Source organism: Polypterus senegalus, chromosome 9 (genome assembly GCF_016835505.1).
Source record: "Polypterus senegalus isolate Bchr_013 chromosome 9, ASM1683550v1, whole genome shotgun sequence".
Lineage (NCBI taxonomy): Eukaryota > Metazoa > Chordata > Cladistia > Polypteriformes > Polypteridae > Polypterus > Polypterus senegalus.
The window spans coordinates 158,136,750-158,150,917 of record NC_053162.1 but is presented as its reverse complement, the minus strand read 5'-3'; the positions used below and the strand labels follow the sequence as shown (position 1 = coordinate 158,150,917).

Here is a 14,168-nt window from a genome sequence, read left to right as displayed (position 1 = left end):
ATGGTTGTAATTACCACATGTATCTTCTTATATAGATCTTGCTTTGGTAACTGTTTTATGTGAGACAGAACTGTATTCTGACTTGAGCCATATTGGACTTGCACAAGGTCCATTGTGTTCCTTTGCTGTAGCCTTAGATAATTAGCCTGAGTTACTTGCAAAATAACATTGCTGCCCATTACATTTAAAGCTTTATGCAGATTTGTATTTGAAGATATTAATGTACATTCATGGCTCCTTAACCAACTTTTCTTTAACCATCCTCTTGCTTTTTTACTTTCTTGTATACAGAGTATAGGAAAAGTATTGTAATTGTCCAAAGATTCAATGTCGAGACATTTCAGGCTTCCCTGAATTTCTCGTATACAAAGTTTAGGGAAAGTATTGGAATCCTACAAAACTTCCATTTCAAGATTTTGATGAATCTTGACGTTTTAGACCCGAGTCCAAACCTGCCATTTTTGGAATTGTCTGTGCTTATATATGTAAAGACGATAACTTAAGTCCGTTTCACTTGGGTCAACTAAATTTTGCATACAAGCATTAGGTAAAAAACATAGATTTCTATCAACTTTTGGGCTATTTCCATTAACAGGATGTAGTATTTTACCTCTTATTCATGCAGCTGTAGAGTCCGATTTATTCAACTTTATATTTATAATTATTGTTCAATATATTATTAATTTGAATTGTTGTTGATGTTTTTTAATTTACATAATACAAAAATATAATTGTTGTATCATTGTCTTGCCGTTTATTCCTCAAATATACATCCCCATATCTGAGTAGACCACTCCCGATTTTTTTTTACCACTAATTTGGTATCCAGAATGTGTTTTGCTATAAGGCATTTCATCCAATGTGCCTCTAGAAAAAACTGGAAAAAAAAATGAATTTGAAAGTTGAACCCAGCAAGTGTGCCTATGTGAACATTTGGATATAGGAGCCTCCTGCTGTCTTCACCACAATGTACTTTGGCAGTGGCTGCATTTACCACTAAATATCATCTGTGTAATCTTTAGTAAGGGCTCCAAAAAGGTGAAATAAAGTGAAAAGGTAGTGCAGTTTGTTTGTTTAAATTTCATAACCACATTTTTGTCCTGTAAAGTAAGCTTTCCCTCCACACACAAACGGTGCAGACACTGTTTCTTATCTGATATCCTGAAGGTAGGATAATGTGTGGAAATGTTGCCATTAATGACTTTTAACAGTTTTCTTAATTAGGTAATTGATAAATCAAGTGTTTTATGAAGTAATCAAAGGCTGGTTGTTATACACAGGTCCTTAAATATTTGGACACTGACACAATTTTCATAATTTTGTCTCTGTATATTCCTAAAGAGCTCATACGATATTTTTGGCAAACCCTTTAAATTAAAGCTGAAAGTCTACACTTCACTTAATGATTGCTTTATTTTAAATCCATTATAGTAGCATACAGAGCCAAAATTATGAAAATTGTGTCACTGTTCTAATACCTGTGCAACTAACTATAGGTATTTAAGAGTATTTCAGTGATACCTGGGGAAATTGGTGGAGGTTTCCTGATAGACTGGGAATGCATTCTTTTTTTTTTTTTACCCATTGAAAAAGATTAGGGAAACGGATTAGGTTCAGATAATGAGGGGTGAATGTACATGCTATATTAATGGGAATACGCAAAATGAAGGTCACAGTGCTTCAGGGGGCAATGTAAAGGGTGCCTCACTATAAGAGATTTTTTTAAAGCCCCCCTGACTACTGCGTGCTTAGGAATGTAAGGTTCTGTTTTACCATATTTTCCCATGATTATTTTTACATTTTCTTTATTATGTAAAATATTTTGTCCCTTCAGATATTAACAAGTTCCTGTGGATGGTTCGCATTGGTGGTAGTACAGACACAGGGAGACACATTAAGGAGCATGACTACTACACATCAACAGGAGAGTTCCGTGTTGACAGAGAAGGCTCCCCAGTATTACTAAACTGCCTTATGTACAAGATGTGCTACTACCGGTTTGGGCAGGTTTATACAGAAGCCAGTAAGTAGAGCTTTTTTTTTTTTGTTTAAACTCAATATAAATTTACTTCTAAAGGAAAACATTCTTTGCATGTGCACTATGTGAAACCAACATAGTCATTTTTGTAATAGTGAATAAATCACAAAGGAAACATTCTGATTTCAAGTTCTGCTTTGTGTTCAGTCATTTCAAATGTGATATTAAAACTTTTTTTTTTTTTCCTCAGTGTGTCTTTGTGCTGTTTGGTTTCATCCCCTCAAATGCTAGCAATTGTATACATTAGTATTTAATATAGTTAAATAATGTAGTGTATTTGGTGAAATGCTTCAGTTTTGTTTAACAGTAGTTTAGTGTCTTGTTTTCCTAATGGCCTAAACCACTTCTGCACTAATCATAAGCGTTTAGTGATGCGAGTGATCTTTTGTAAGTCGCTTTGGATAAAAGCAGCTGCCAAGCAAGTAAATGTAATTGTGTCTTGTGGATAAAATGAATAATGTTACATGCATTTTCAGTGCTTTCAATCCTAGACGTGCAAAGAATATTTGTAAATACTGTAACTGATTTTTTTTTTCTTTTTTCTGCTGAAGCATGTTGCAAAAATGTTCTTGTTTATTTTACTTTTTATGTTGAGAAAATAATGCAGGCAGTTGGAGTAATTTAGGATGTTTATCAAAAGTGTAAGTGAGTGCTGTAAACTACAGACTTTGAAACTGGGAGCTGGGGGGTCTAATTTCATGCAGTTGCTTTTGACCGTCAGTGCTGAGGTATACAGTATGTGTTGTTTATTCAGGTATTGGGACGACTACCCAAACAGATTTTCTTAACTGGTGATCTTGGAATGATAGCATTTACTCATTCTTCTTGGGTCTCTGTTTATGCATTCATTTTCATTGTATTACTGACTCATTACGTTCTGCCCCTTGGGTCGTAGAAACTAACCATTAAGCGCAGCTCCCACACAGCAATCAGGATTTGCCTAGTGCATAAATCAGTAGGAAGAAATAAAAATAGGTTTTATATTTGTAATGCATCAGTGGTAAATAAAAAATATCATTCATTAATGCACAAATATTGTGTTTGTAGACGGTGTGCAACAAGAGTATATTAAATAAGCCAATATTTATTTTAGTTGCATTTTGTATGGTTACATCAGTACAGTAGTTGTATCTATTAGTAACGTAGTTTTTTATTTTTTGTTTTTTTTTCTCTAACTGAACATTCATTTCCATGCCTATTTAGCCTGGCACATTGGAAAATTTACTAAAGTGTTACTATATCTTTGAAATATGTAAAGAACATTTACCATAAAATGAAAGGCTCCGCTTAAATAGGCAGATCCTTGTTTTCCAGAGTCTAGTGTCCAGAGCACCATGCATTTATAGAAGGTCCAATAAAATCTTTTGTAATGAGCTACTGGTAATTTTTGTGACTTCTCAGGCACAGTGTTAATTAGTGTTCCCTAATTTTAATTATTAATTTTGTGTTTTTTCTTTCTTCATCATGTAAAGCACTTTGAGCTATATTGTTTGTAAAATTATGCTATATAAATAAATGTTGTTGCATTTGAAATATTTTTCATGAAACATTTTGCATCCAGTTGTGTAACATTATAACAAAACGTGTTGTTGCTTATTATTAAACCAAGTGTAGACTGTTGGCTAAAGTGTAAATCATATCAATTTCACACTTTAAATGTTTAGTTTGCCAAATGTGACCTTACTATATCACAACTTTTTTATTCAGCTTTTATTTGATTAATACCTTTACTTTTTAATCGTACATCTTTATTAGCAATATTAAACATGTAATGTGTTTATGCTTACTTATTTTCTTTATCAGAGAGGCCACCAGGATATGACAGGGTTCGAAATGCTGAAATTGGAAACAAAGATTTTGAGCTGGATGTATTGGAAGAGGCCTACACTACAGAGCACTGGTTGGTTAGGATATACAAGGTAAAGTTAAACAGCAGAAAGACAGTGGATTGTTAATGGTTTGTGTGTGTGATAGATAATAATAAATACACAAGTAATTAAAATATTTCTTTCTAAATGTCTGAAGGTGAGTAAAATATAAGTGATGTTACAAAGGAAGTTGTTAGTGTTTTAGTAATTTGAAAATGTATTCCTAACCAAACTTTAAACCTAAATAGTTATATCTTGATTCACTACTATTGTTTCATTTGCTTTTCACTGTGTTTAGATATAGGTAGTCATTGATATTTAGATCTTTAAACAAAGAAACACATTTTTCAGGTAAATAATAGATTTATGAATTATTGTCTTTAGGTGAAAGATCTGGATAACCGTGGTCTGTCCCGAACGTAAAAGCTGACAGCTGATCAAATACATCATGCCCTCCTCACTTAGCACTGAAGCCTTCATCTGTGATACAGAAAAAATCAACTTTTTTTATACTTTTTAATTGCAGAAAGAGATTTTTGTTTTTTGTTCTTTTATATGGAATTGTCAGGAACAAACAAGAGGGTAAAAATGTCCATTTTTGGTGTGAATGATTTGAATTCTGCAATCGGTGCCTATGACCAAATCAGCAGTTTTTGTGGGCTTTAAAGTTTTACAGTGGTCAAATAAAAAGAGAAATGGGGAATATGTTGTGGTGTTTTTTTTTTTTGTTTTTTTTTTATATATATATATTTTGATAAAGTTTCAAATATTTAAGTACATCAAGGATAAATAAAATGAGCAATTTTCACAGGATTTGTTTGAAGAAGTTGCTAGATGTACTAGACTTTTGAAGTTATTTTAGCTAATTCACATGTAATATACAACTCCTTTTGAAAAACCTTTGAATTGATTGAATAGAGTTTGATAATGTCAGGATCAATTGCTTGTTCGTGTCACACATGTTCTTATGATTTTTGTTAAGCTGTGATGACGGTAGGCACAACATGTTGCTAGTGCTGTTGCCTCTTGCATTGAGAGACCCAGAGGATACTTTTAGCCCAACATCTTTCTGTGTTGTTTGTATACGTTTACCTTGTTTGTGTGCATTTTAAATGGATACTAGAATTATCCATTACTTCTGAAAGATATATATGTTAGGATGAATGGTAATGATAAATTTTCTTGGCATTGGCTTGTGCCTGGATATATTATGTGGTAAAATTACTTCTTGCATTCCCAAAACGATTAAAACGGATGGCTAGACCCAACAGTTTAATCTACATATATGTAGATGCATTATGAACATGATTACCACTAGATGTAGTTTTTTTTTTTCTTTTGAAGAACAACTTTGATAAGAACAGCCAACAAAGCCTATCATTTCTATTAACCTAATTTATCTCCAGAATAATGGGTTGAATTTTGAATGTCCCCAAAGTTTCTTCCACAGTATTTGTTAACTTATTCCATGTATCTACTGTATGGTTCTCTGCAATGAAAAGTTTTCAAATGTTTGTGTGAAATTTACCTTTAGCTGGTTTCCATGTGTGTCCATGTCTTCTTGAAAAATCAGTTTTAAAATAACAGCTAGGATCTACCAGAATTTGTTTGCTTCATAATTTTGGACACTTAAATCATATTACTATTGTTCTCTGTATGCTTACACTTTAAAGCTTCAACACTTTAAATCTTTTATTATAGATTAAACCTCATAGTTTTACTGCTTCTGTCTTTTTTTTTTCTTTTTTAATATGGAGACCAACAGCGCAGTCTTTAACTTAAGCATAACCTCTTGACTTCTGCTCCGCATTGTGCTGTACAACCTAACATTCAGTTAGCTTTCTTAAAGACTTCTTTATATTGTCTGGATGTAGATGATACGACTACTCATAGCCCCTTCTCATAAGGTGTACTTTCAAGTTTCAGTCCTCCCACTATGTATTAAATTCAGCACGTTTACTTTCAATGTGTAATGCTTTATATTAACTTCACACTCCTTTCCACCTGCCAGAAATTTTCCCATTTACAAATTCTGTCAGGGTCCATGGTAATGATTTGTTTGATTCTGCACATCTGCCATTCTACCTTGTTTTCATATAGGAGCAAAATTTGATGCATTAAAAAAATGTATTCTGTAGACAAAACAATGAAGATACACATATCTTTTGAACTTTGTTCTGACAAATTCCAGAGGTTGATGATAAAGGTTGTTGCTGTAGACTTGTTTGTACCAGACATCATTGCAAAAGTTGTCCACGACTGCTTGGACTGCTGATGCAGTCAAAAGAATTGTTCTAATAAACAGAAGCCATAGATTAAGAGTCAAAGTTTTACATTGCCCACAAGGCCTGTAGACCTGATGTCAATCTGTAAAACAAAACATGTTTAAGCTCCTTATGCCAAATGTTAACAAAGAGTTGTCTTTTGACTGTCCCCTTTGCAACCTGTTTGTATGAACTTGTGTGTCTCCACTGACTTTCAGTCCTAACACTGTAGTGCTAGGGTGTTGTACCGTGTTAGCCATTATGAATGTAGTGAGATGTCGAGTAAAATTACACCTTTTTATTGGCTAGCTAAAAAGATAACAATATACAAGCTTTCGAAAACTCTGGCCCCTTCTTCAGGCAAGATGTAATTGTTTTAGTTAGCCAATAAAAGGTGTCATTTTGCCTGACTTCTCTCTATAGTCCTGACACTGGATATGTACAAAGCAGATCATCGTCCTTGACAAAATCCCCCATAGTTATTTTGTTTCAGTGCAGAGCACTCACAGCTAATCAACATTAGTCAATTAAAAGGCCATAAAGTTTATTAATTAAATGAAACCATTTATTCAGTCTGTCTGGTTCAGTGATTGCTTTATTATCCCAGAATGGTTGCTCATTATATGAGGAGAGAATAACCGCCCAAATGCCAGACTCGTGCAGTTAGTCACTTTTACTTTCCTGGTACGGTGTCATTCCTTGTTAATCCCTCTTTGCACTTCTGTCCTCATTGGTACTCTTGAAAATCGAACATTTGTTTAAAAGTGAATCTGAAGATCTTTTCTGTTGTACAGCAGTAAATGTTTGCTCAATATATGCAAATCTTGGAATATGCGAGCCCCTGCCATTGTTGCCACTTTGTTTAGAAAAATCTGATGGTGCTTACTCTTCAGGTAAGATGGACCTCTAGTTGTTATTGACATTCTTGCTTTCTTGTTCTTCTGGCTGCTCCCGTTAGGGGTTGCCACAGCGGATCATCTTCTTTCATATCTTTCTGTCCTCTGCATCTTGTTCTGTTACACCCACCACCTGCATGTCCTCTCTCACCACATCCATAAACCTTTGCTTAGGCCTCCTTCTCCTCTTCCCTTCCTTATCATCCTTCTCCCAATATACCCAGCATCTCTCCTCTGCACATGTCCAAACCAATGCAATCTCGCCTCTCTGACTTTGTCTCCCAACCGTCCAACTTGAGCTGATCCTCTAATGTGCTCATTTCTAATCCTATCCATCCTCGTGACACTCAGTGTAAATCTTAGCATCTTTAGCTCTGCTACCTCCAGCTCTGTCTTCTGCTTTCTGGTCAGTGCCACCGTCTCCAACCCATATAACATAGCTGGTCTCACTACCGTCCTGTAGAACTTACCTTTCACTCTTCCTGATACCAGTCTGTCACAAATTACTCCTGACACTCTTTTTCCACCCTGCCAGCACTCTCTTCTTCACCTCTCATCCACAACCCCCATTACTCTGTACTGTTGATCCCAAGTATTTAAAATCCATCAACATCCTCACAACAAACATTGCATCTGTGGTACTCTTTCTTGGCATGAAACCATACTGCTGCTCACTAATCATCACCTCACTTCTTAACCTAGCTTCCACTAACTCTTTCCCATAACTTCATGCTGTGGCTCCTCAATTTTATTCCCCTGTAGTTACTGCAGTCCTGCACATCCCCCTTATTCTTAAATATCGGCACCAGTACACTACTACTCCACTCCTCAGGCATCCTCTCACTTTTCAAGATTCCATTAAACAATCTGGTTAAAAAGTCCACTGCCATCTCTCCTAAACACATCTATGCTTCCATAGGTATGTCATCTGAACCAACGGCTTTTCCATTCTTCATCCTCTTCATAGCTGTCCTTACTTCCTCCTTGCTAATCTGTTGCACTTCCTGTTTCACTATGTCAACATCAACCTCTTCTAATCTCGTTCTCTTCATTCATCAGCTTGTCAAAGTACTCTTTCCATCTTCTCAACACACTCTCCTCGCTTGTGAGTACGTTTCCATCTTTATCCTTTATCACCCTAACCTGCTGCACATCTTTCCCAGCTCTGTCCCTCTGACTAGCCAATCAGTACAGGTCCTTTTCCCCCTTCTTCGTGTCCAACCTCTCATACAACTCATCATACGCCTTTTCTTTAGCCTTTGCCACTTCTCTTCACCTTGCGCCTTATCTCCTTGTACTCTTGTCTACTTTCTGCATCTCTCTGACTATCCCACTTCTTTGCCATCCTCTTCCTCTGTATACTCTCCTGTATTTCCTCATTCCACCACCAGGTTTCCTTTTCCTCCTTCCTCTTTTGTGATGTCACGCCAAGCACCCTTCTTGCTGTCACCTTTACTACATCTGCTGTAGTTTCCCAGCTGTCTGGTAACTTTTCACTGCCACCCAGTGCCTGTCTCACCGCCTCCATAAACTCAACATTGCAGTCTTCCTTTTTCAACTTCCATCATTTGATCCTTGGCTCTGCCCTCACTCTCTTCCTCTTCTTGATCTCCAATGTTATTCTACAGACCACCATCCTATGCTGCTTAACTACACTTTCCCTTGCCACCACTCTGCAGTCTTCAATCTCCTTCAGATCAACTATACTGCATAGGATGTAAACTACTTCTGTGCATCTTCCGCCACTCTTGTACGTAACCCTATGTTCCTCCCTCTTCTTAAAATTCGTATTCACCACAGCCGTGTCCATCCTTTTGGCAAAATCCACTATCCTCTGACCACCTTCATTCCTCTCCTTGACACCATACCTACCCATCACCTCCTTGTCTCCACTGTTCCCTAAACCAACATCCCCATTGGAATCCGCTCCAATCACCACTTTCTGTCCCTAGTAAAATTACAAGTGAGTACTAAAAGTCACATAGACTATGGTAAATATTCAAGTACCTTTTTTCTTTTACTTATGCGGAAAAATGATTTATTTCCTTTACTACAGTAATACAAATGTATAATTCAGAGTTGGCTTTCATTTTGTAGATTGATTCCTGAGTTTCCTCCATGCATATGACTGTGTCATACAAATGCAACCGGCAGCAATTCTCTCTTCATATCTCGGAGAAATAAATTCCAATATCTTAAACTTGAGCCTAAAACAAATAGCTGTTGCCCAGTAACACTGAGGTATGCAGGGTTCTTTTTATAATAGATAAGAATTATTTACTTTTCAGCAGCATTTAAATGGAAAATGAGTTGGTGGGGGATAGGAGCTTTCTGTCTCCATGACTGTCTGTAAACCTTTTCTGCTTCATTTAGCAAATGTATAACAGTTGCATTTCAGCTGTTAACTACCATTGCCATGTGTTTACATTTCAGCAGGTTACATGAGAAATATGGAATTGCTGAAATTATATATATATATATATATATATATATATATATATATATATATATATATATATATATACCAAATTAATACTAAACTAAAATTTCCAATTTAGCATTTCTGAATGTATGATTGTTTTTGAATGTCACCTATTGGAAGTTTATTTTCATTAATTTTTAGAGTGAAGTGCAGCTGCGATCTGTTATGGAAATAACAGGAAATTGTAGGTGTTTCTTCTGAGTATATGAAAGAAGTTGTTTTGTCTGTTAGCTAATTGGATGTAGCTTTCTTTAATTACCTTTTAGATATCCTAAACATTCAAGAATTTGCTCATGTACATTTAGTAGCTAGTTACTTTTTCTTAATTCAGATATTTTGAGAGGGAGTACAGATATAATTATGTCAGTGCAAAAGTTTTTCAGATGTAATGATTAATTCCTCTAGCTCTTTTTCAAATTAGATTTTATTTTTGTATTTATATGTAGTTAGGATATGTACTCCAAACATAGCTAATCCTTAATGTGTGCAGAGAAAATATTAAATGCTCCTAGCTTACTTATAGCCATTTTATTTTTATGTACATATTTTGTGATTAACTGGCACTTTGTCTATAGTTAGATTTCATCATGCCTTTGGTGATGCTAGAATAGTATTAGTCTCCCTTTAAACCTGAGAAATGCAGATTCAAGTAATGAACTGTAAGAAGTCGCATTAACTGCATCAATCATTAACAGTTAAACATAGTGTATACAAATACACTTGATCTGGGCATCTTGGCTTTTTCTAAACTCCCACCTTTTAACCTGTAAAGCGGAACATGTATTCAGAAATGAGCCAAGACCCCAATGAAGTACATACTGCTAGGTCAGATAGTCTTTGATTGGATTTACCCTAATGACTGTGGGCCCATTATAGTTATTTTTCTAGCATCTGTTTATATTGGAGTTGTACATTCACTGCCAACTTTATTAAGCACACATTCCTTGTATCAGATTGGACACTACTTCTTCAGAACTGCCATAGTTCTTTGTGTCATAGATTCAACAAGGTGCTGAAACCATTCCTGAGGGATTTTGGGTTTGTCAGCTGCATATCCATGATGTGAATCTCCTGTTCCACCACATCCCAAAGTTGCTGTTTTGGAGGCCATTTGAGTACAGTGAACTCATTGTCATGTTCAAGAAACCAGTTTGAGATGATTTGAGCTTTGTGATAGGGTGCGTTATCCTGCTGGAAGTAGCCAGCAGAAGAAGGGTACACTGTGGTCATAAAGGGATAGACATTGGCCCAAAATGTGCCAAGAAAATCTCTTCCCACACCATTACACCACCTCCACCAGCCTGAACCATTGATAGAAGGCAGGATGTCAACAGTGACAAGAGTTACCCAAATTCTGGGTTTCATAGAGACTTCTTTCAGAATCTTGCATTCTGCTCTTGGGCTGAACTTTCTGGGGCCAGTTGTCTGAAACCTTCTCCACTTGTAGATGATCTTCTAAACAGTGGAATGGTTGATTTCCAGTTTTTGGAGGTGTTTTTAAAACCCTTACTAGATCCACAGGCATCACTAATCTTCTTTGTGAAGGCTACAAAGGGCTCTTTTGATCTAGCAATGGCGATGTCTCACACTTCAACAGTGAAGAGCAAACCAACCTTAATATCCAAGGCTTAAATAAAAAAGATGTTTTTATTTACAAGACCTAATCTCTAATGATCTAATCCTTTGCATCTGATTCTAATTTTAAGCAATTAAGGTAATATATGTAGGAGCAATTGTTTTTTTTTTTAAAATTATACAATAAACTACAAAATATAAATGGGACATGATGTTTGTTACATTACCTTTATCTATAAATACTGTTTAAATGAAGTTCAAATCATGATGCGTCTATATATGGTAAAAAAAAAATGTATGGAGTGTACCTACTGTTTCATAAAGCTGTATATGTATGTACAGATGAAGTTAAAGATTTGAATGATCTGCTTTGAAGCTTAACACAGCTTTCTCAAGAAATACTATACTTTAACATATATTTATCACTTGTCCATCATTATCAACATTCCTTAATTTGTAGCAGAAGTAATTATAATAGTTCATTAAAGGTAATATGTTAAAAATTATAATTTTTTGAAATTACATTGATACAGCACAACTCATAAAAACATGTTGTAGAAAGAAAGTCCAGGTTCAGCATTCAATTGCATATATAGGACTTTCCCTTAGTGAATATATGCCATGTCACTATGCAAGTAACAGTACAGTAAATTGTTTACATACACTATTTTATTGAACATTTGAGCAATACAACTGAATTGTGCAGTGTCTCATCAAGTGTGATAGTTTGTTATTGAACTGGCAACCTTGCGGTTTACCATCTACTAAGTCACACTACCTGTTTCGTTTAGGAGATATCTGGCTATTTAATTTTCGAGTTTCTCTTATATACACATAGCTGCAGTGCATGTCCACCAGTTGAGTTTGTATCCACAGGTCCTCCTAATCATGTGATGTGAGTTAACAGTTTGTCATGCTATTTTGCCTTTGGTAGGCTGTAGTTTGCCAAGTGACCCTGGCCTGGATTAAGTGGGTTAGAAAATGACATTATTGGGAATGTGTGTTTTCATTTAAGGAACATTGCAAAACATAATTGATTCTGTTGTTTTTAGTCAAATAGATTGCAGTAATGCCCTCCAAACTGGACTATCTAAGAAAAACATGAACTGGTTACAGTTCAGAATGCAGCATCAAGAATATAAAACCAGTAAAAGAAAATCTGAGTACATCTCATCAGTCTTAGCATTGTTACTTGTGTTATTTGGAATTACAAATCTTGAATAATCTTGCTCCTTTTTCTAATTCAGAGTGCTTGCCCCCTTAAGTTCCAAGATATAACCCGAGATCCTTGGTTTGCTTGTTATTACAAAAGCTAAGCATAAAAGAAATGGTGAGGCATTTGTTGCTAAGCTCCAAAAACCTGGAATTCCTAACCACAAGAGATGCATCAGGCTAATAGAACAGAACATTTTAAAAAAAGCTACAAAAAACCCCCAAAAAAAACAGTTTTTACAGTTGGCTTTTTATATAGCTGCTTTTTATTGACACTTCTGACAGATTTTATATGTATTGCAATATCATATATGATATACATTTGCAATCATTATTAACCTTAACTATTCACTGTTTTCTCTTCTGTTTTTCTGTTGTTGTATGTTTCATCACCACCACCTGATCAAAGTACTCTTCAGCCTCCAGTAATATTGAATACTCTTAACTGTCAACAACATCCACTTATAAAAACAATAAGGAACTACTTAAGCACATTTTATGTTTGGTAGAATGCCCAGTTGGGTATAGGTGGACACTGGGCTTTGAAACCCTTGGATTTTTTTTTCTCTAGCATCTGTCCAGCTGGAGTTTTTATTTTTCTATCCTCAGTTGTCAACTGACCATATTGTTAGATTTATTATTGCAATCATTAAGCACTTAAAAAAACTAATTTAGCAAATTAGCAAAATAATCCAAACCCCGGTACAGTACATACAGTACATATAATAATTAAGGACACTGTACAGGTGAAAAGTACACTGAATATTCATTTAATTTTATGTTTTACATATTAAAACATTACGCTGTAAACACCTATCCCCCGTTTTATACACGTCCTTTACGTTTAGCCAACCAAGAACTTACTGGGTGTTAAAGAATCTTGTTTAGACCTTTGGTCGAAGGTACTGTTTCTATATCGATAGCCAGTTCAGTTGGGCATTTAAATTAAAGAGAACTGTTGGAGTGCAAGTATAGAGTTTATATTCCAATATTTGCAATCAAGAACTTCACATACCGTATTAATATATACAAATGTAACTGCTTTCTTATCTTGTGAATCGTCGACATTCACCCGCGCAAAATCAAACCTGCGTAGAAGCATTGACCAATCGCAACACATGTGATGAGCATGCGTAATGTGTCTCTTGCAAGCTTCACCCAGTCGTTTTGAGTGGTCATTTTTGTTCCGCTTTTGTGGCTTCTTGGTGTTTATTGTTCCAATCGGCTACCCGTAGTTGCAGTACCTGAGGCACCCGGTGTTAGTTAAAGCTGTAGTATGATAGTCTTTCTCCAGAAAGGCTTCATCCTAGAGGGGAAGTGGAAGAGCTTTGGAGTCTCTGTGGAAATAAGCGTTGGCAAAATCTCTGCTGCGTATTAGACAGTTACACACGACTTTTAAGGAGCAAAGGCGTCGGATTTTTCAGTAGGACTTAAGTGGTAAGTGAAAGCGACCGGGCAAGTTAGTTTTCTTACATATACTTTAGAATAAGCTAATTTTTAAATCTGTGGTTGCCTAATATAGTTATATAAAATTATTTCGCTTGTATTTATATTATTGAAGCAGCTATTGCTGTCATGAATGTCGTGCTTTAGCAGTTAAACTGAAAGTACAAGTTTTGTTGTTGTAAGTTGGCACTAAGTGATGAATCCTCTCCTGCTTTCTCAACACTCCGGTCGCAGAAACGGCACAGTAACTGAACACCGGTCTTCCAAACTGTTGAACGTCGGAGACAGATGTCAGGGTTATGTTTAAGATAATTGGAAGCTGGAAGAAAAGTGTTGTATCTTTTCATTGTGAGTGAATAATGGTTCAAATATTATTAATGCAATTTT

General features: G+C 35.6%; 2 protein-coding genes across 2 annotated transcripts in view; both read left to right on the top strand.

Moving 5' to 3' along the window:
* Positions 1-4,611, top strand: part of stt3a (STT3 oligosaccharyltransferase complex catalytic subunit A) — a 29,534-nt gene extending 24,923 nt beyond the window's left edge. The window contains exons 16-18 of the mRNA XM_039764089.1: positions 1,835-2,023; positions 3,842-3,957; positions 4,291-4,611. Coding sequence (XP_039620023.1) covers positions 1,835-2,023; positions 3,842-3,957; positions 4,291-4,329 — 344 coding nt within the window. The 3' untranslated portion in view covers positions 4,330-4,611. The remainder of the gene's footprint in view (positions 1-1,834; positions 2,024-3,841; positions 3,958-4,290) is intronic.
* An 8,996-nt stretch (positions 4,612-13,607) lies between these two features.
* The window catches only part of fam118b (family with sequence similarity 118 member B), a 33,412-nt gene continuing 32,851 nt past the window's right edge, over positions 13,608-14,168 (top strand). Inside the window, exon 1 of the mRNA XM_039764087.1 lies at positions 13,608-13,772. The gene's annotated coding sequence lies outside the window, so the exon portion shown is untranslated. The remainder of the gene's footprint in view (positions 13,773-14,168) is intronic.